Source organism: Pomacea canaliculata, linkage group LG1 (assembly GCF_003073045.1).
Source record: "Pomacea canaliculata isolate SZHN2017 linkage group LG1, ASM307304v1, whole genome shotgun sequence".
NCBI lineage: Eukaryota > Metazoa > Mollusca > Gastropoda > Architaenioglossa > Ampullariidae > Pomacea > Pomacea canaliculata.
Window position 1 is genome coordinate 695,796 of NC_037590.1, and position 22,505 is coordinate 718,300.

The 22,505-nt window shown below is 40.2% G+C and overlaps 2 protein-coding genes across 3 annotated transcripts in view; both read right to left on the minus strand.

Moving 5' to 3' along the window:
* The window catches only part of LOC112576785 (villin-1-like), a 30,832-nt gene extending 29,539 nt beyond the window's left edge, over positions 1–1,293 (minus strand). Inside the window, exon 1 of the mRNA XM_025259507.1 lies at positions 852–1,293. The gene's annotated coding sequence lies outside the window, so the exon portion shown is untranslated. The remainder of the gene's footprint in view (positions 1–851) is intronic.
* A 7,723-nt stretch (positions 1,294–9,016) lies between these two features.
* The window catches only part of LOC112564170 (CTD small phosphatase-like protein), a 28,678-nt gene continuing 15,189 nt past the window's right edge, over positions 9,017–22,505 (minus strand). For both annotated transcript variants that reach the window (XM_025238819.1, XM_025238811.1), the window contains exons 2-8: positions 18,268–18,416; positions 17,090–17,191; positions 16,344–16,400; positions 15,864–15,956; positions 15,210–15,308; positions 14,037–14,123; positions 9,017–12,750 (exon numbers count right to left, since the gene is read on the minus strand). In XM_025238819.1, the coding sequence (XP_025094604.1) occupies positions 12,604–12,750; positions 14,037–14,123; positions 15,210–15,308; positions 15,864–15,956; positions 16,344–16,400; positions 17,090–17,191; positions 18,268–18,416 (734 nt within the window). In that variant the 3' untranslated portion in view covers positions 9,017–12,603. The remainder of the gene's footprint in view (positions 12,751–14,036; positions 14,124–15,209; positions 15,309–15,863; positions 15,957–16,343; positions 16,401–17,089; positions 17,192–18,267; positions 18,417–22,505) is intronic.

A 22,505-nucleotide genomic window follows, 5' to 3' on the forward strand; every position in this document is an offset into this window, starting at 1 on the left:
CTCCCAGCACACAGCAAACACAAGTAGAGCAGTGGTGGCTTGGTTACTGATGCAACTGATCATGTATGCCACTATGTGTCTGCATGATTTCTTCACTACAATTTTCTTTGTAGCATTATTTCAACAGTGCTTAAGTGTGTGCAACAAGATATCTCTGCTTGTGTATGAGTGGATGTTTGTGTGCACAAATGTGTGTGTGCATGATCATGATTTCGTGCTGGTTTTGTCAAAAAGTATACTGCCAAATATTTCACTTAGTATCCGGCTGTAAGTTATTTGATCCCTCAACTTAAATTTACAAATCTGGAACCGATATCTTGGTGGCAGATTACCGTCAGTGTTGTCACTGACTCATCACAGCGCCTCGCCCATTAACCTTACCAACGCCCTCAACTGGTATGTCAAGTTGTAAGCATGGAACAGGACAGCAAGGCAAACACTCTGTGACCCTTTCTACTTGCGTCTTTCAAGTCGCATATTAAAATCGGAAATGTTTCTGGGTGTTCTGGCAAGGCCACCCGGGTATAACGAGATTTATTCGAGTCGCGTTCATCGCTCGTGAAACCTCTGAGCAAATTGTCCACCACTGAAAACATCCAGAGAAATGCACCTCTAGATGTAACGTTCATGGTCTATAAAATCAGAAAAGGGTGGTCATGCTGTAATTCCTATCACTGCATGCTTGCTGCGCCATAATGTGACAGCCTGGCCCGCGACACCTCGCTCTCGCACCTGGACCATAGCAGACGACAAAATGTGCACACAATAACAGCCATTGGATACAGGTCAGCGCCTACAATTGACCTTCTTTATTAGTCAGGAACAGCATGATAGCAGGAAAACGGACTTACCTCCTGAGTATTACGATGTTTCTGTTTGGTGTCCTATGTACTTGTTTAATCCCAGCAGCGCAAGCTTCCCTCCCTACGCATTTCCTCCCTGCTGACCATCATGGTATCCATGCGCCGAATGTAGTGCGCCAGCGGCACAGACAACAAAGAGTCACCTGGCATCACGACTAATATACTGTACACCTCCATACCTGGCATCGCTACCTGGCGTGTACTGGCTTGACATCAACATATGTTTCAACACAGTTTCCTGCGGACAGCTCTTACAAACTTCATGCCCGACACATGAAACGGTTTTAACTTTTCCCAAATATTTGTGGTGACTGCCATTTACTTCGATGTTCTCATTTCGCGAGCTTCTCACTTCGACGCGGGGCTTTTTTTCCCCTTGAATTTCTTGGCTCCGTGTTTACCCTAATTATTAGTCAACAGGCTCGGGCACGCGCGTACACACACAATACAGAGAGAGAGAACAACATTGTGTGTGGACGGTTTGAGCCAACACGAGGGAGTTACAGGATGTGGTTAGTCCGTCCTTACATTAGCAGTGCCACAAGCTCATTTTCTGTCCTCAAATAAATATTCACATACACCTTCTTTAGGCTACATTACTTTAGGTTACCCACAGCTTAGACTGTTTTTTTAAAAAAAAACAATTACTCCAGCACTTCATCTTTGTATAAAATGCAATTTTCTGACTTGCATGGTATTTTCAAAGGTGTCACCAACATCTCAACCTTCAGAGAATCGTACTTTTTTCAATGCATGTCTAGATGTAGCTAATCCCTTTTGATTGATGTGTTAAATAATGACTTATTGCTTACTGCAATTTATCAGTACAAACTCAATGTAATTCATTTCGAAAACTGCTTTTAATCGATTACAATTACAGTTTTCACGGAAAACTAACCTGAAGGACTTTTCAGTACACTTCTTTATACGATTTCTCATCATCTTCTTTCGGTTTCACCAAGTATTTAAGTAGCTGTTGGGTCCACTTAGGTGGTGAGGAAAGGCGAATCAGCTTTATAATTATTATTTGCTCAATGTGAGAAAACTGAATACATCCAGTCTTTGAAACACCTGCCTCCGTCTAAATTACTTTCTCCGGATCCACCATCATTTTCTCCCAGTCCGTCGGAAATCTCGGAGTTATTGTCGAGCTCGCCTCCGTGTGGGGAAATGCGCTTTACAAACCCTATTAATATTATTTACTTCATGATCACCGAACCCTGAATAATTTGCATGTAGAGTGTGACAGTTAAGGGAACTTTGTGTATTTTCTGGGGGTCACTGAATTCAGGATACCTTGTTTCTAGTACATCTTCCCCGAGATTAAGGTGACCAGACGTCCCGCTTTTGACCTCGTGTCCCGCCTGCTCATCGGGCAGGACGCCCAATGTCCCGCTTTCTGGCTTTCTGGCAAGTCCATCAAATGTCCCGGTTGTCTTTAAAAATCGGAATACCGTACACTGATACGGCGTTCTTTGACGGTGACGACACCATCATCGGCACGTGTCCCGCTTTCGCCCCCGAAACGTCTGGTCACCTTACCCGAGATCATAGTCTCTGCTGAATATTTGATCGATCCTACAAAATAAATTTTGACAAAAAATAAAATGCTCCATGCATCTGATCATTTAAATTGTCGATGTGTCGCAGCGTACGGTGTACGTGGTCAATCGTTAACATCAACACACGCAGATGTACACAGAACGTTGATGTGTTTGGGGAGGAGAGGGAATTTCACGCCGAGCCAGCAATCAGGGCTATATATATATATGTCACGGCAAGGCAGTCAGCCCTGTAAACAGATGCCACATGCAGAGAAACAACAGGGTGCCCTAGACGAGAGCCGAACCCAGGACAGCCAACCTTCACTGTATTGGTGACAGGCGCTAACAGTTGAATGAACAGTTGCGCCACCGGACGGCCTTTGCGACTGCAGGGAGCTAATGATCAGCATCTAAATTATCTTTCACTCATTTTCTTTATTTTGTCGTGAAAAACTGTGGGAACTAACTGCTACGTACATTTTAATTACATCAACACTCAGTCAACGGCAGGACAGGCTTCCACCACAACACAGAAGTCAAGGCCATACAAATGCATTACCTTTTATTACAGGTGGTATGAAATCACTGGAGAAAAAGACCGAGTACAGTACTGAAACCCAACACCTTGCGACACAGACGGTGAGAGCTGTTGTCTTTAAACGTCGTCCACGTCAGCACGGAGTGTAACAACATTATCAAGTGACTAAGTCCACAGTGACACCAGCTGCGCACGCACGGCAGCACAGAAGGGATGGGTTGACGAGATATCAAAACTCGGTAACAAAACGTTGAGTCTATCTTGTATCACACACGAAATCAGTGTACAACAGTCAGAGCAATCAAGTGCATTAATCTGCGTTTCGAATACAGTACTAGACAGAAGCTTCCGTTAAAAAAAGTAAAACTTGACCAAGTTCTGCAGACCCAGTTGCTTCTGAATGTCCTTTAACGATTACTGTTCCTAGCCGCGAATGAACAAACATTGAAAACCGTTTAACTGCTTCACACCATGAATCACAACAGCATTGACAATGATGTTAGCCTGCACATCCAAGTGACTTCCTTGGTCCCTACAGGGCACACAAGGAGAGGGACGCCACAGTGTAACGAGACTTCTTATCATTTCTTTTTTTAATGTTGCTCCCTGCACGACTGCATGCTGCTCATGAATTAGTCAGACTCTAACAAGGTGCCCCCGAGGCAGGTGATCAGGTAATGGGTTGCTAGGAGGTGCCTGCAGTCGACGGTGATAAATGATACCAGACCACCAGACTCCAGCCTGCCGCACCCTCAGGCGGCTTGTCGCGTCTTACTGAGCAGTTTCTGCAATACTTTGTACACTTTATAATTTGTTGGTTGGACTGGTGTATAAATTTACAATGTAGTTGGAATTGTATTTACTTTTTAAAATCTTCTAAATTTTTAATCTCAAGGAAAAAAAAACAACAAAAAACCGTTTTTCATCTAGCTGTGATGTTCACGCCACAAACAGCTAGCAAGTCATACTTTTGGAACAAAAATGCAAGTAAAAGGTGCTTATATAATTTTCTTTAAACACATCTGCAGAATCACTTGAGTTTAACATGAAGAGTGAGGTGACGATAGTCAAGTATATGATTAAATATTCCATCTAAGAAATAATATGTGCACTAACTTCTACATCCTTGCAAAACTAGTTTAAAAACTTCCCTAAAAAGATTTTTAAATGAGTATTTTGGGTTTTTTCTTTTTTATACAGCCATATATTCTGATATAATTTTTTTTTTCAAAAATGAAAAGCATCGCCCAAAACAAACATTTGTAATTTTGTTAAATATTTGCAGCTTCCTTTTCTCGTAGTTATCTGCCCCTCTGACCAGTTACTATCAACAGAGGCACATTTACCAATCTTCAGTAATCTGACAGCTGCAGGTATACTTCCGATGCTATATGTGACCCAGTAATTCTGTGATCAACAGATATCTTAAAGCCATAAATCCCTTCCTCCATTTCCCACCAGACTTGCAACTACCACTGTCTGCAGAGCTAGGGGCACAGGTGGCATGGTGATGTTATATGCCAGAGAGCAATTATGACTAGATACAATGATCACGACTCCTTTAGCCTTCTGCGTCTCTAAATAACCAGCCCACAAAAAATACATAATACAGAAAAAAAAAAAAAGTTTGGAGTGTTATTTTTACCCAGACTGGATGTGGCAAGTGTCTGGTTAGCTCCCCTACCTCCCCCCCCCCACCAATCTCCTCACCAGTTAATAAACTGCTGGTGAAAGACCTTTAATATATCACTTAAAATTACTGACAGCTTCATAAGTGACTGAAATTCCTCTTGCACAAGATATGACATACAGAAAACCATCCTCACTTCAAGACTGCATCAAGTCTGGTATTGATTTGTTTCCTACACAAGCCACTGCTTATTTGAAAATTTCTGTCAGGATGGGAGGGGAGGGGTGTTACCTAGCCTAGCAATTTTAAAGACAGCATTCTCTTTTGGGTCCAGTGCATGCTTATCAAACCACTGCTCTCAAGATAATGGAGCAAAATCAGCAAAGCTAAAATATTTTGTGGTTAAAACAGAATCCCCATCTGCAGCTGTCACATACATTTGATTTTTTTTGTAAAAGCTCTGGAATCCAATAAATAAAAGGGTTGACAAAATAATTGACATCTCAATGCAGGAAAGCATCATACAATTGATGAGGAAGGGGAGGGAAACAAAAAAACGTGGTTAAGGGAGAGAAGTGCTTAAGGGCAAATATTCATCAACTGCTATCTACTTGCTTCTTTTTTTTTCTGTGTGCATGGACTTTATAGACATTTTGTCAGTGTGTTCTAAATGACCCATTAAGTCCTTGAACAGCAAAACCTGATGCATGCATCAAGCAACAGACTTAGAGTTAAGAGCAAACAGTGAGAATAAAGAAACAAGCAAGATACAAAAATCATAGTGCAAGGTGCATCATGGGAAGTGCACAGTAACAGAACACCACCTGCAAGGTACCTGAGTAAACAAACAGCTGTGCGCTTTTATGTAGAATCAGAAATGTCCTGTCTCTTGGCAAACAGGTCTGAGTGCCTTCTTTTCTAATGTCTAATGGCAGATGTAAATAGACGTAAAGAAGTTACAACTCCAGCTGTTGTTGTGTTTAAGAATAAAGGAGGAAAAAAATTACAAATACATTGTAATGGATAATTCCAATCCTTCAAAACATGGCAACACCACATTTTGGTATCAAAGTGTCAGCAGAAGCTGAAAAGCTATGTACAAAAGTGAAATTGGGGTCTGGTCTGTTTTAAGTCTGTTAATGATCAACACTGTACAATAACTATAAATACAAGCATGAATGTACATTCTGAATATTCACGCATATACACAGGTAGCAATCATAAAAAATTATACATTTTCAGTGTTTGTCAACTAGCGACAAGGAGTAGCTTATGCACCCGAGCAGCAGGTACTCATCTGCAGGTAAAACAGTCGGAGCATCCTCAAACTACCAGCCACACACACTGAAAACAACCCATGCTCTACTGCAATTAGTCCAACTGATGTTAATAAATGAACGTGTATATCATCAACACGAACATAGTACTCCAGAATATGGCAGCCAGACTGCAAGTTAACTCACATTCTCTGCCATTCATGCCCAAGAAGCTTGACAAAGTACATGAGAATGCTATCTGGTGTCTGCATAATGACCAGAGGGGTGGGGATGCCACATTTTTTGTGTCAGCCTCACCCCTTGAAACCTGACAAAACCAAAACTGGAAGAGACAGCTGCAATGTTCCCTTTGGAGTAAAAGCGCAGATGTACTGCAGAGATACACAGAAGACATTGTAGAAGAAAATACCATTTATTCAATTACAGAGTAAACCTGAAGGTGCTTTAAGTAGCTAATGACTCACATTACTTATTCTCAGCAACTAAACATGTGCAACCATGAGGTGTAGCAGTCAGGCTAGGCAGATTACACCTGTACAGCCATTAGGAAGTTCATGAAAATGGAGGTGACATATGCTGGACAATCTATAGGGATAGTTCGACAGATTTTGGGACATTTCCACAGGATCTCACTCTGTAGCTAGAGCACTAGACTTCAGAGCAGGTTATGGGTTTTCAACTCACTTGATTCAGTGACTAGAAAACTTTTGTTCCTCAAACAGCAGTAAATGGGTACCTGATTTCGAGGGAGGTAACAAATGGTGGAAGGAATATGGTGTGTTCTCAAAATGGCGAACAACGCACAGTTTACTGTCCATAGGCATTTACTTTTACCTTCAAGACCTTCTTTACACCTACAATGGGGTCCCCCACCCCCTGTAATATCATACATGTGCATGTGTATTCTGTAAACTTTTGTGATGGAAATGCATGGTAACAAACTTAAAATTCACTCTTAAAACCTCAGAATTTTTTTTTTTAAAGGATTTTGTTAAAAAATATTTCCTGCACGACAAAACATCTTATTGGCAAGACCTTTAAACTCTTTTTATACGATCTATTTGTAAATAGAATGGCAGAAATATGAAAGTATTTTCAGCCTGCAAATTTTGTCAATTCTTGGCAACATTTTTTAAATTAAAATGATTGTAAGTGCTGTCACCTAAAATAATTAACGACTAATTTGTTCTTTTAGTCTGAGTTTATTTGAGTTTTGAGAATGACCCCTGGTTATCTTCTTGCAGAGCCTGCACAATGGCAGATAACGGATTGAAACAAGCATACTACAGATGCTGCACCCCTTTTCTTATTTCATTTTGTTCTAGTGTCTATGTACAAGTATGAAAATGGCTGAAGCTTGTGGTGAAGCATAGGCACCAAATTGCCAAGCTAGGATGTGTAAAGTAGTAGCACTTTTCAAAGAAGTTCAAGTCCTTTTAACACTGAACAGAAGGCAATGTTTCCTTCTTTGCACAGGGTTAGGAGTGAGGAGAAAGTAAAATAATATAAGAATTTGCTTTAACGACAATAAGCTGGTACAAAATCAGCCCTCAAGTCTGGAGTAAAGTGTGAATGAAAAATGCTGCAGTCCTTATATACTCTGTTGCTGACAGAGGAATGATGTGTGTCTACATTAAACCATTACTTTTACTGTGATGAATGACAGATGGACTGATGTGTATCACCAGTAAGCCATTATATTTAGTGACAAGTGACAGATGGACTAAATGTAGTATAGTTCTTATTCACTGCCAGTACATTATAAACAATGCCACAATTCGTCTTCTTACCATGCTATTACCTGGCTTTGCTGCTTTCAACAAAACCAAAATGCTTCTCATTTGAAGCCATCAATTTGTTCCACGCCATGCAGCAGAAAATAGACATAAATTAACCACACTATTAGAACATAGTCTCACCTTAAATCTACCTGTCATTTTTTTACCTTAAAAACTTCAACTTTATTGTGCTCCACTCCTCTCCCCAAATTTCCAACAAGACTATTTATCCTCTCAGACTAATTTTGCCACTTGCATGCCTTGGGGGTTTTTTTGTGTTACCGTGGGGAAGACTGGGTCACAACACATGGAAGACAGAATGAAGGGTGTGTGAAGTGTTATTCCATAGGGTTTTCTGCCACATCTACTTAACAGTTCTTCAAAGGGATTGCTATTCAGCCATAAAAAAAAAAAACTGTCGGTCATTTAATGTTTCCCCTCACTGTAAAACTTTGTCCATTATTGTAACACAAGAAAACTTTTTCTTTCACTATGATATTAAAAAGTAATCAAAGCCAAAAATGTTCCAATTGCACTACTTTCTAGTTGCCATGAAGGTTTCTATAAAATGATTGTTGTACAATTTCAGATATCATGTTTCTAAAACTCTAGCATAAACGAAAAATATGAATTGCTTTGTACCACAGGTCAAAAGTAAATGGCATGGCTTTTGAATGGGAATGGAGAACTCTGAACTCTTCTTGCTCTGAGGTGGGAAAAGACGGTGCCATAAGCAATAAGAAGTTAATTTCATAACATCTGCCTGTGCTTAACCAATCTGAAGAATCAACTATGGACTAACCAGCTACAGAATGGTATCGATGCTGATACACACTAATTTTGTTTCAGGGAGACTGGTGGTAACCCATGAATAACACAGAAGCTTCTTCCATTAGACTGATGGTAAATGACATATATTTCAACATTTCTGACCCCATTGCGAGTCTAATAAGATCCAGCATAGGCTGGAAGTATCAGTCGACAATCTAAAAATATTAGAGCTGACACAGCATCAGTCCACCAATGCTGGTCGCCAATATCTCTTGATGCCACAAAAAACCTGCTGCAATGAATCGACATTTACTCAAGTTTATAACTCCTAGTCTCAAGTTGAAGGAGCAGGGGGAGAAATTGGTGTTTAATGCTGAGCCAGCAACTAAGACTATATCACAGCAAGGCAGCTAGCCCTTTAAAAAGATGTCACATGTAAGGAAAGAACAGCGTGCCCAAGACGAGAGCTGAACCCATGACAGCCAACCTTCCCTGTATTGCTGACAGGCACTAACCGTCGTGCCACCAGGCTGCCCTCCTGAGCTGGACTTAATTATTGATATAGCAAACATTTCTTCCTCAGTAAGAATGGACAGATAAGAACTAACAAAAATATAAGCTATATTGTTAAGATGTTTTACTTGCTGTAGATGATGTGTGCATTAAATAAAAAAAAGTTCATTAGCAATTTGAGAAGAGGAGCAACATATAAGAACTTTAAGAGTAACAATATGCTCTTTCATAATTATCCTTTCCCATAACTGTTTTTTTTAAAAGAGTGAAATTATTCACAAAATAGTAAAATAATCTCTAGTTCTTACATTATTAGAATACAATTTAGGTTTCTCATTTGTATACATTGTTATGTAAACATTTAGCATTTATGCACAACAATTAAAAACAATACAAATTGAATATTGTTATTGGGAAGTCAAGATCCCACAAAGAACTGCAGCTAAGACAAGAAGAAATAATACAACAGTGAGCTTTAGTGACTTTAAGACCAATCACAGAACAGTAATGACACAGTTAACCAATCTGGAACAAAAAATATGCCCGATGGAGAATATATCCAGATTCCAGTAAACACCCAAATGACAATTGGAGAGGGAAAAGAACCCACAATTAATCAATTATATCATTTAAAGATAAGGAAACAGTTATGTGAACATCTCTACAACTCATACCACCCCTTGCCAAAACAAGACATACATATTATATAAAAATAGTATTTTAAAAACTTGACCTGCAACACATAACTTAGGAATTCACAAACAACTGGCACTGCTGTATTTATCTAACTGTACACAACAAAAACAGCATTATCATCTTCACTATCATTTTCACTAAGTGTCAACATTCCCACCCCTAAACCTATAAACAGTAAATTCATTTGTCCCATCAGACACTGACAGTTTTCTACAGAATGCCTGCTGTAACAGTTTAATATGGCTAAAAGTGGGACAGACAACTGCATTTGGTGATGTTTTCCCACTCCTTCCCCCATCTCAGGAAAAAAAAAAAAAAACACTTTGAAAAATAAATCTTCAAGCCCATTTTGTCCCTTTGCTACATAGGTAGTGGGCATAATGAATGTTCTGATGAAAATAAGTCAAACTGCAAAAAAAAAAACAAAAAACAAACAAACAAAAATCTCCACTCCCCCACCAAAAAACAAAGTAGTGCTGCAAGAAATCACCACTTACAAATGGCATACAAAATACACAAAAAATATGTCATTTACTTAAGTTCATAAAAACTCCTCTTGTGTCCCTCTTAACTACATAAAAATAACATCTAAAAGATTTTAGTAATCACAGCTCTATCTCTACAATGTGCAGTACCTGCGCTCTTTCCTGCTGTCAATCTATTCAAGTATGGACTGATGGTTACTGTCAAACAACAATTTTGTTGAATTCATTTACCAAGTCCCTGACTTAAAAACACACATCCTTTTCAACGTATCTCTGTACAAAGTTCTTTCAGCTTTACTGACCATGAACTGAGGGTGCTTGTTTCCACTTATACTTTCAGTGCAGTCTGAATAAGGAAAAGGTCATATAAACGTCACTACTGACTGGCTTTAGTCCTTGCTATTTATATAAAAACTAAAGGCAGAAGTATAAAAAAATATTCTGCTATTCAGCAACAAATTTAGTAAAAGAACGGACAACTTTATGTGAGATTTTAAAACACACAGAGAAAAATATCAATACTAGAAACTCCTTAGTCTCTAAGCCTGGAGCCAAAAATGAAAAAAGACCATGGAAGCAGCATAAAATCCATTGATTTTCTACAATATTCTCACCAGACCAGAACACATTTTCATTGTCTTAATAATAATAATAATCATAATACCAAAGACATACAAATCACTTTGACAAACACACCCGTGTAAACAGGCACCCATTTCACACTCGTCCCTGGTGTCTTGTACACAAAAAATACATTGAAGACCCTTCAGTGAAACGTGAATACTTTCCAAGATTATGTGAATGAAGGCACACAGTAAATGTCTAAGTAGGTCTGTCTCCCCTTGTTCTCCAGTGTCTTCTTTTGAAACGTCCACGAGTTAAGCAGCTGTGCTGCTGTGCAGCTCCAGTGATGCATGATAGAACAAGGAGGGGGGGGGGGAATAACTGGGTGGTCACGAGTCACAGTAGCTGCCTTGTGATCGATCACACCTGATGCAAGGATGACGACCAACACCAGTACAGCAGGTCAACCAGTCCAAGTACGTCCATGTGGGCTTGCTCACACAGTCATGCACATGCCTACATTTTCGCACACAAGCATACACGTGTATTTCTTTCAATGTTCATTGTTGACAGTTACAGAGTGGACACAGCCTGCAGTGACACTGCAGCAGGTAAGGCTTGCCGCCACCACAGGCACATGCCCATCAGTGAAGGGGCAGACAATTCACTCCATGAGGAAACCTTCAGTCCTTTTTCACTATCAGCAGCACGCATTCCAAGAATCTGCCAAGAAGCTGAATGCAAGAGAGAAAGGGTTATTGTCTGGAAGTTGCTATGAAAACTATGCTTTCAACAATTCCAACAGAAAGTGAAGAGACTAGGGTATGGTCTCACACAAGTACTCTCCCTTTCTCCAATCTGACCTTGAATCCACGCTGTTCCTGCAAAAAAAAGTTGCGGCAGGCACATTCTATGTTAGATCAGATATACAAATTTTGCTGGACTACCAGCTGTCCTTCTGCATTCAACTGCAATCATCTCCTGCCATGGGATTATTTAGAAATGATCTGGTTATTGGGAGGTAGCAAGGGGCGACGTGGTATGTGGGGGAAAGTTTTATCTTCTTTAATGCCATTGTGTATAGTGCTGCTGTGTCTTTTGTATGCCATTTATGCTACTGCCCAGAGGATCTACACCAGATGCCACCTTAAGGCAAGCTACTGAAGAGTATGGATGTGGATGCAGGCTTTGGTAAGTGGGCAAAAAGAGCAAAAATTTAGCTGCACACTCAAAACTAGAAGCAGCGTCAGGTTCCTAGCACACACACCCCACCCACTATACACCTGAAGTCAGTCACAACCCTTGAGGCGTCAGGCATGAAAGGCATGGGAGGTGGGGAGTTCAGAGTCCATATGACCTGCAGGTGACAGACTATCAAGATACTGCATTTCATAATCCACAGGTGACAAACTATTAGGATGTGTTTTATTACCAATGCCACTCCATCAACTGAAATAAACAATTATTGTCACCCATTAGCACATTGGGCAATTCAAATGACATGGATCATGAAGACATAAAAGCTTTTCTTTCAAATTTAAAATCTTATGGGGAAAATATAAAATTTAGAATTAAAAAAAAAGTGAAATTTCACAAGCATGTGTGTAAAACTGTGAGAAAAAGGCCTGCATGGAGACAGCAGTAAGGAAGAGCACACAAAATATGACTGCTGAGGTCCGAAGAACAAAATGCATGGTGTGCTGCAAGTTGCTGTGAAAAAATCCTGCTGCGACCTCGTCACTGGGCTGCAGCAAAGGCATACAACTAACGATTTTCCTTTGAGAAAATGGCATCCTTCTCTCGTTTACTTTTATGAAATATTTGTTGCTACACCTGTTGATGCACACATTCTTAGTCTGCCCCTCTTGTTCTCACTTTGCATAATCCTCATCCTGTTCTTCAGCGTGGAAGAAGCTCAGTGGGAGAAATATGGCCTGGAGGGTGCTAAGAAGGCGGCATAGTGGATGGAGACTCTGGGTTATTCTTGAGTATGGTGTAGACATTGTCGACGCGGGCCAGGTTCTCAAAGAAGGGTATAAGGTCTAGCAATTCTGTGTCTGTCATGTCGTCAAACCAAGAGGCCACAGGAACCTGCAAATAAACAGGTATTAAGCTATATGCAGCTAAATGATGAGCAAAGAGCTGGTAGCTGAACACACTAGGAGAGGGGACCAATGCAGCTAAAAGAGGAATAAAACAAATTCAGGATAATAAAAAAAACCCACAGATCCTACAGACATGTAAGCAAGAAAGTCAGGGTCAGCAAATATTAAGATGGTTTTAATTTGTTTTCTTTGGACACCATGTCCATTCTACACAAAGATCATCAGAACAGCCAGCACCCCACCATAAAGTTCACTTATGTGGCCAAGGAGAATGATAGTATTGAAATGCTCGGCACAAGAATCAGCAGGGGTGATAAAGGTGTCTACCACAAACTGATGAACGCGATCAGTGCCTCCACTCTGATAGTCACAAACCTTTTCAACATTAACTGGAGGCGAGTGTTACATTTTATCTTCAGTGTAAAAGGTTTAGCTTTCCCTCTATCATGGTCTCGGTGGCAGAATTTTTTTAACCTGATTCATTTTAAACAACTTTACCAACTGTAGAAAAAAATAAAAACATACTGAAAGAAAAAGAATGTATCCATTGATGACAAAACAGAAATCAAATTACAATTTTCCTTTACACTTATACTCTCAAACTGACTGATAAACTTGTCTTATTTGGCTACAGTGAGGATACTTTATTTAAACCATACAGTGATAATGGAAAAGTTCTACATACATAAATATAGATTTAGTACAAGCACTCCAAGTCTGCATGTATTCCTACAAGAATCATCAGACAAATAAAGGCTGAAAGATGTATAGCTAGTAATATGGAATTGGCAATCTTCGATTAATAGATGGAATCTTATACATATTTTTTTGTTATATTGTTGCATAATTTTGTCGACATTTGGGATTTTTTCCTTCTCTTTAACCAAGGGGAGACTCATACCCAAAGGGATAGAGAAAGAGACAAAGGATGGGGAGGGGGAGAAATTGTTTTTGTTTGTGAGAAATCAAAGCCCTACCTTATTCATTTATAATTTTTGTCATATTATTCATACCTTCACTAAAAATGATTTTATGCATAAACTAGAATTATATTAAGTATAACGGTTAATACAAAGTACAAGTTGCACATCCATTTGCTTTAAAGTTGCAGCAGACCTCTAGGTAGTCAGGTTATTTGTGCACAAGTGTTCAAAGCACATTTGCCTCTCTGGCCCCCACCTCCACCCTTTCTCAAAGTAAAGGGAGGTGTCAATATTCACAGCACGTTGACCCCCACCCATTACTCAAAGAAACTGGGGTGTCAATACTCACAGCATTTTCTGGGTGGAAGATGTACGAAGCTGGAGAATTGTCCACAATGACTACCTTGCTCAAGTCTCTCCCTAATCGACCAAGGTCCTGAAACAGACAAAATCAAAACAAGCCTTCTGCATGAAATGTGCGTTTTACACTGAGCCAGCAACTAAGGCTATATCATGGCAAGGCAGTCAGCCCTGTAAACAGGAGTCATATGCTGAGAAAGAACAGCATGCCCAAGATGAGAGCTGGACCTAGGCCACCCAACCCTCACTGTATTGGTGACAGGTGCTGACCATTGTGCGACTGGACATACAAGCCTTCTGCATGGGATACACTAAATATCCTAAGCCACATACTTTTACTTAAGTAGCATACCACCTCCATCCTAATAATACCACACACAAAGGGACACAAGTGTCTTCTAGATACGTCATTTAAGCAGAAATACCATCTATTCAAATTTGTATTGCAAACACATTTGCAACCAACTGATTCTGCAAATACCATGCCATATTATTTGTGAGTAATATCTTTCAAATTACACATTCACTGTATTAGCAAATGGAATTTAAAAGAAGAAATGAACAAAAATGATGCGTATGACACTTTTCAGGATCAAAGTATAAACATTTATTTGGAAGCTAACCATTTTTTTCACAAACTTATGAATTATGAGGATTTCCAATGAGGATAAAACCAAACTTATAAAACTATAATTATGTGGAAAGCACATTAAAAAATATCAATCTTTATTTATTGCTGATTAATGACAACAATTATGGTTATAGGGAGATATCTAATGCACAAACCTAGTGCACCATACAAAGACAGAATTAAACTGGATGGCATATTTCAATAGAAGTAATTATAAGAACATAAAAATTGAAATACCGCATGTGTCCGAATGTTCTGGGTTGTGAACTACAAGTATTCATTCACCCGCTGATTTAAGTTGTCTCCCCTTACATCAGGGAGGCAAAGAGACTTTTTCCCTCTCCAAAACCCTGACCATATTCAGCCCAAAACGATTAACAATGACAGAAAAAGAAAAAATAATAAATAATGAGCAAAACAATTATACCATATAATGAAATCCCAAGAAAACAAATGGGGATTCTACTTGTATTTGTTGCCATCACTTTAGCCTCTTTCTAAACTCTGCCTAATCAGCACTTATTTGCTCACCTTGACATAGTTTCCTCTGTGAAAGACACAAGACTCCCTGAACAATCGTGCTCTGAAGACTCCCCACCTGTCAAGAAGATCTGCTACTGGGTCTGCATACTGCAAAACAGAGAAATGTGCTAACTGCATCTTTATCTGCTAATTGGTTGTCCTCTACAGGAATTGACGGGGGTAGGGGTACAGCTGGTGTTTCACACCGAGCCAGCAAACTAAGGCTATATCATGGCAAGGCAGTCAGCCCTGTAAACATGTCACATGCAGAGAAAGAATAGTGTGCCGGAGACAACATTCACTGTATTGGTGACAGGTGCCAACCATTGCACCACTGGACAGCCCACAGGAATAAAAGGTGCTAACAGTGTAAACACATTTTCTTCAGACAGTTTACACGAATATAGAATATACTGCTATTCAATCTTGTGAACAGAAATCTGTCCAAGTGTTAAAAATTGTTTAAGCATGTGGTCGAGAAATCACTGTTGGTCTATACAATATAATGTTGCAAACCAAAAATATTTCAGGTCAATGTTGTATGTGGCACCCAGCAGGCATGTCATTCCACCTTGTCTACTTGTATTTCAATTCTCTTTCCATTATCTTCCCACTGTTCCCACAGCCTCCCCTCCCCCTACCCAAACTAGCCAGATTTCTTACCTTTGCAAGGCTTGCAGTGAAGAGCACACACTCAAACATCTCACCCATCCTCTGTAAAAACTCATCCACATGTGGACGCTTAAGCACATACACCTGAAACAATAGAACACACCTGTGACCTTTGGAACAGGTACCTAAAACATGAGGTGCTTAAAATACTGTCTAGAATCTTGACATACATCTCAAACAACATGCATTACAAACGCAATCAGTAAATTTTCTGTGTGAATGTCTCCAGCATAAAATGTGGAGTAAGTGTTCACTGACATCCAGGATGTACAGCAGTCAGCAGTTACTGTAATGCTCTCATAAGTGTCTTAAGTGAAGTTCAGGCTATGTGAGAGTCAGCACTTACATCATTGCTCTGACTTTGGTAAGAAGGTTCACAACACTGTACAAAGACATATTTATACATGAGTTATTATTGCAGATTAGTATGATTTGTACATTTGATAAACACACTAGACAAAAACCACTTACTTGATGAACTGTTCCATCTATCTCCACTGGGACAATGAAATCTGCATTGCTTATGGGCTGGAAAAAAATAAAATTTGCCATACTCATTAAAATGTATTTTGAGGAAAGTTGTGTGTGAATTTGTGTTGTTTATGGACTAACAGCAGATTCTAAGCCAAGCTAAATTCAAAGGGTAGTTGAACTGCTTTCATCAGGAATGCTCCATTTTTAGATGTAATCTTACAGAAAAACAATGGATGCTCAATATGACCCTATACTTGTTAAAGTGACTGCAAGACTGTATCCTGTAGCATAAGATATAAAAATCACTTCTTAGATATAAAAAAATGCCAACTCCTTTGGCCAAAACTATGTTCATCTATGTGTAATATGTGTATTTATGGTAGTGACTGCTTACTGTGACTGCTTACTGCAACTGACTGCTAGATAATATGTTAATAATCACCATAGGGAGGCAGTGATATATAATTGGCTTGCACCTTATTCATATAACTCATCTTATAATTTGAATACTGTAAAACTTCAAGGTCCACATAACTGAAAAATGAATAGGTGTTCTAGTTCAGATATGTTCAAATTATCCAGCACTGTGTAGATGTGTGGGTGAGCAAGCAAACGAGTGAGAGTGAGAAAAGTATCTTATAAAAAGCTACATACTTTTAGCTCACAGAGACTACTAAAAAGACCAAAACAACGAAACATAATATGTCTAGGAAAAGCATTGCCAAACTTATTTTTTGCCTCACCTTGAAAGAGCTATGTACAAGAGTTTCATCCAGGTCGATGACAACACACTTGCGATCTGCATCCTGATTTCTAGATGCCGGCAGCAAGTATCTCTCGGACAACTGGAACATGCACAGTTCTTTGGTTACCCCTCTATCTCTGGAAGGCAGTGAGCCAGAAATGGAAAGACAAGCTGCAAGTGAAGCCGCAAGTCCCTTCTGGCAATTTAAGAACAAGTCTCTTACCTCACTCCTGATAACGATGCAAGTGCTGGTGGGAGACATGAAATACTCACAAGGAACTCTGAGGCTAGGGAAATATTAACCAGTTCCTTTAGCTATACTGGGTACCACTGGTAATAATAAAAAAGTGAGAAATATGGGGAACATGAAAAAACAAAGGCAAAGATTGTGCATTATGTCGCCAGGGAGACTGGGAGTAGTAGATCCGACAGACCATATGTTAATTAGGCATGCCTATGTACAAATGTGATGTCATGATCTGTTTTACATCTTTCTGAGCATGGTGTTGTTTGCAGGAAGTCTCTTAAAAACAGAAGTGGGATAAACACCCAAATTCAGGCAGACTGTATCTTGCACTCAAATGAAAAAATTGTGTACCCCACTAGTCCTTTAAGGTCAAACTATTTGTTCTCATCAAGATTGTGATATGTTCATGTCATTTGCATTATACTCTTATGGCATCAAAGAATTTGATTAGTACTCTAATTTCCTTCTTTACCAGGTGACATCAAATGGCCTTGCATTAGCCTGTAAACATCAAACAATTTTACTCCTCTAACAATGCTCCTATTCTTTTAAATGCAAAATGGATAGGTTCCTACCCTTTAAAAATTAAGCTATCTTAAACAAAAAATTATTTCCCCCTATTCATGTAGAAATTTGCTGCCCAGAACTAAACACACTATAATCACAAGACCACCAAACAATGCCAGCTGTTATTTATCTGTGTGAAACAGACTTTACAAAAAGACTTTTTGTATCAGCACTGACAAGACGATCGACATCAACAAACAACAGATCAGTGGCAGACTAAGTGGCTATTGAAAGAAATGTCTGGGAGTGCTTGGTAGAGATGGTGAGAGTTACATTATTGTTTATGTTATGTCAGGAAAGATCTGTGCTGCATTATATTATTATACTGTATTACATTATACTGCATCCAACTAGGTACTCACCCTTGGGTTTCCATTCTCCTCCACAGGAGGTACCTGACAGCTAGGTGGTGCATTATTATTGTTATTGTTGTTATTGTTGCCAAAACAACAGAAGAATGAACTTAACAGTCCACGGCTCCGAGGCTTCTTCAACGATGCCGTCGACGAACCTGCAAATGTCCACATTTTAGAAACTTAACAGGTACAGTGTCATGGCTCCTTAACGCAATGTCTAAACAACAAACAACAGTTTCAGTAGCTTTGCCTGATGAAAATGTGTGCATTGTGTGATTTATATACAGAAGTATGCACTCTAAAGTTGACATCATGCTTGAGTGGTTCATCTTGTGCTCATCTTCCCTCTTTCCAATAACTTGTAACATGCAAGAGTACATGTTCATGTAAACATATGCATCATTGAACATACCTAAACATACACACTTATAAATGAGAATGCACACACACACAAAAAGCAAGAACAAACTTTAAGTTACAGGTCTATTATTTTGTCACCGTCCACTGACAAAGACCTGTTTACTGAAGAGAAAACCCTGAAACAAGGAGTAAGTCACCCACAATATGGTAACTAAGAAACAAACTGTGGTCACTAACCTAGTCCTTTCTAATGAGGTCTCACACCCCAACTTCACTGCCTGTCATATGTGACAAATAATTCAGCTTTAATAGCTGCAGTCTTCAGTCACTGTCAAATTTTGTGTCTTAAAACTAGCATGTAAACAGGCTCTGAAAGGTTGGTACAACTTCTTTTTTCACTCTGTAGCCTTCTTCTTAGACTACATAGTTACAATCAACAGGAACAGTCCCGCTCGTATAACCCCATATGGAGATAAAGATCAAAATGCAGCTAAATACATTTGACATGATGAAATATACCCATGTATTAATTTTTTTTAAGGCAAACAGACTTTTAATTTTTTTCCCAGAAAACAGCACTGGTGAGTGGGTGTCTGAGGTCATGGGGTGTAAATATGCCTGTAGGTGCCTGAGGGTATGCAAGACTTAGAAGTAGGTACCAGTCCTAAGACACTGACAGACCCTTGCCTAATTAAATTAGTCTTATTATTGCAATTCTCCATTTAACAACTTTCAAATAAGTGGGCCATAGTTTCATTATACATTAGCTGTTACAAGAAGAGCAGGTTATAAAGTTAGTGCTACACCCTTAACCTGGGACAGCCAGCCATATTTTGTTTCAGTGATAAGGCAATTTGAGGGACAGTCAGCCATAACTTATTTCTGTGAGGCAAATTGAGGAGCTGTTAACTCTGTGATCAGACAGCTTGAAGTGTGCTTGCCGCCCCCCTCCCCCAGTGGAAGGGCAGACCATCTTTTATTCCCCATCATAAAATACTGTCATCATTAACTCCAATCAAACTTCTGCATCTGGTCTGTCTTCTTATTCTACCCCTAACCTGAACTCAGCCCTAAACCCCACCCTACTGCAGCTATAAAATGGTCCACTCACTACCCCGCCTATTCAAAAGACGCTTGAAAGATACATGCACATCGGTCAACAAACAGCTATCACATGCAATAAGTGTTTCCTATCAAACTAGTCTGCGATATGTGCGCACCTAGCAGGTCTCTTTGGCTGATGGTTAAGATTTTGCCAAAAGAGCAGGGGTGACTATGAAACACTCGACCATTGTTGTAACTGTCTCTCTGATGATGCTTTGTTTAACCTGAACAGAGAGCGATTCCTTGCATTAAGTACGTGCTCATTTGATGGAGTCATCATTATAACCCTACAGCTTTCATTCTCTCATCAGATGGCTCATCAGATTATTACTCTGTACACACATGAGACTATTCATTACTATTTACATCTTACCGAGGACCATAAAATACACTGGATTTTGATCTTCCCATCAGGAATTTTGTCTGCTTCCAAGATACTTTTGACTTTATCCGAGAAGAGACAGATACTACGCTGTGCAACGACAGCAATTACTATGAACTGAATCTGCTGTCTGCTATGATTGAATGAAGTTTAAATAATAAAAATCCATCCAAGTCACATGTTGCCAAGTAACACTGCATCTGGCCACTGTGATGGGAAAGTAAAAAAAAACAACAAAAAAAAAACAACCAACCTACCCTTCTGCCTTCAGTTACAAGTATCAGTGACGTTTCTGCCATCTAAAACTAGCATCATTATGGAATGGACTAAGTTCTGCAGTCAGCTCACAAAAATAACCTCCCTGAGATGCGCCACTGACCTACATTCTGGTGTGCCACCTCTGACACATGTATTCTGCTGCTGGGTTGTTAAATAAAACAATGCCTCGCCCCAGACTGCAAACAAGTCTATAGCACAGCTGTGCTTACTTCAGTGCCTATCACCCCCCATCCCCTTCCCCAGGGCACTCAACAGTGACCGAAATACGATAATCGCAAGCAGGCTCTGTGACCACAATATTTATCAGTCATGTTCCGCCCCAGTCACCAAAATATTTATCAGCATGTTGCATCTGGGCTTACGCCACCAACAACTGCTAACTGATGACTCTTTCTGATTAGGTTTGTCTACCTTTACTTCCATTATCAGTTCTGCTTCCTTTTGACTGAGACAACCTCTCAGTGCACCTGCACTGGCTGTACTCATCTTGCTGAATATTTGGATTTGTCTCCAAGACCAAGCTTAGGAACTGGCATACACTTTAATAATGACAAGTATATTAACTAGTATTATAGCTACCATCCCTTCAAACATAGCTAATAGGTTTAGATACCTGTATATCTACACATGACTCATCATGTGTTGATTATTATATCATCACCAGCTTCTCACTCACAGCAGTTGCATCAAACTGACTCAAGGAAAACAACCCTTGATCCTTGAATAAGAACACAACCTCTCCGATATAAAAGACTGAGGATAACATAGATGGACCTTCTGCTGTGGTGCTGTTTCCATGGTTGAGTCACCACTAGTATAAAATGTACAAGAGCGCCAATTTTCTTGCATGTGTATGTAAGTGTGAGAGAGGGGGTTGGGGGTTGGGAGGTGATGGTGACAAATCTTTGATGTGACAGCAACACCCCTGCCCAGACCAGGGTCATGAAAAAAGTTCCCCTATCGAAAGAGACGTTGTAAAGCCTCACTCACACCACGTGGGCACATACTTATCCCTCACCTTCAAACTATTACTAATCTCCCCAGCCCTTGATCCATAGGGTGAGCGCGCGACGTACGCGTGGCCCGTGGCTCGAGGTGACACTGGGTCTTGACTAGCGCCGCTCTCTGCACCTTAACCCCCCGGCTGAGGACATGCGTTCTCCTCCTCCCGCTCTCCCACTCCGGCGCTGTCTGACCAGTTATCTCGGGTACAGAGAGAGCAACAGCGAGAGTTGTCAGTGCATTTCAGCCATCTGATACTCGCCTTTTCTTTATCTGACCTTCCAGCTCGTCCCACATCCAACTCACCACCTCGGCACTTGTTTTCTTAGCAGTTCTATCAACGGAGCACAAATGACGGGCAAAAACATATTTACATAATTTACTTAGCATTTGCGGGACTCTACGGTACAATGACCTTTCGATCTGGCAGCCAGCCAAACCTCAAAGAGATCGCCACACTCATTCGAAACATTGCAACAGTGAGGGGTAGCGATATGGATTAGGAAATAAAACATTTTGAGCATCACGTGTCTTAGTGGATGACGAGATGACGAAGTGATCACGAGGTACACAACATTCATCTCCTTGCATCTCACTGTCTCCAATGAGCTGACCATCTGACAACGAGACGCCAACAAATCAATCCCTCCATCGCTCTCTATCTTCTTGGGCTGCACCAGCACTATGTCTTCTGTTGCTTTTTATATAGACATTTCACGTAGAGCCAATGCACCACTCACTGAAGATTGTGGGCACTTGCAAGTGCTGTGTATAATGAGGAGACAGACGCCCTCACAACTCAACTCTGAAGCTACCCTTAAAATTATCGAACTTTCTGAAGAAAAGAACAAAGTGCCCGACCTTTAAGTTGAGGCGGGGGTGCAAGATTGCTGCTTTACGTCAAGCCATACAAGTTGAAGAACGAGAAGGCTGATGACTGATGGTGAGTCAGTGTGGGGGCCATGTGACTGCTGTTGAGTCAGTGTGGGGGTCAGCTGACTGCTGTTGAGTCAATGTGGGGGTCAGCTGACTGCTGTTGAGTCAATGCGGGGGTCAGCTGACTGCTGTTGAGTCAATGTGGGGGTCAGCTGACTGCTGTTGAGTCAATGTGGGGGCC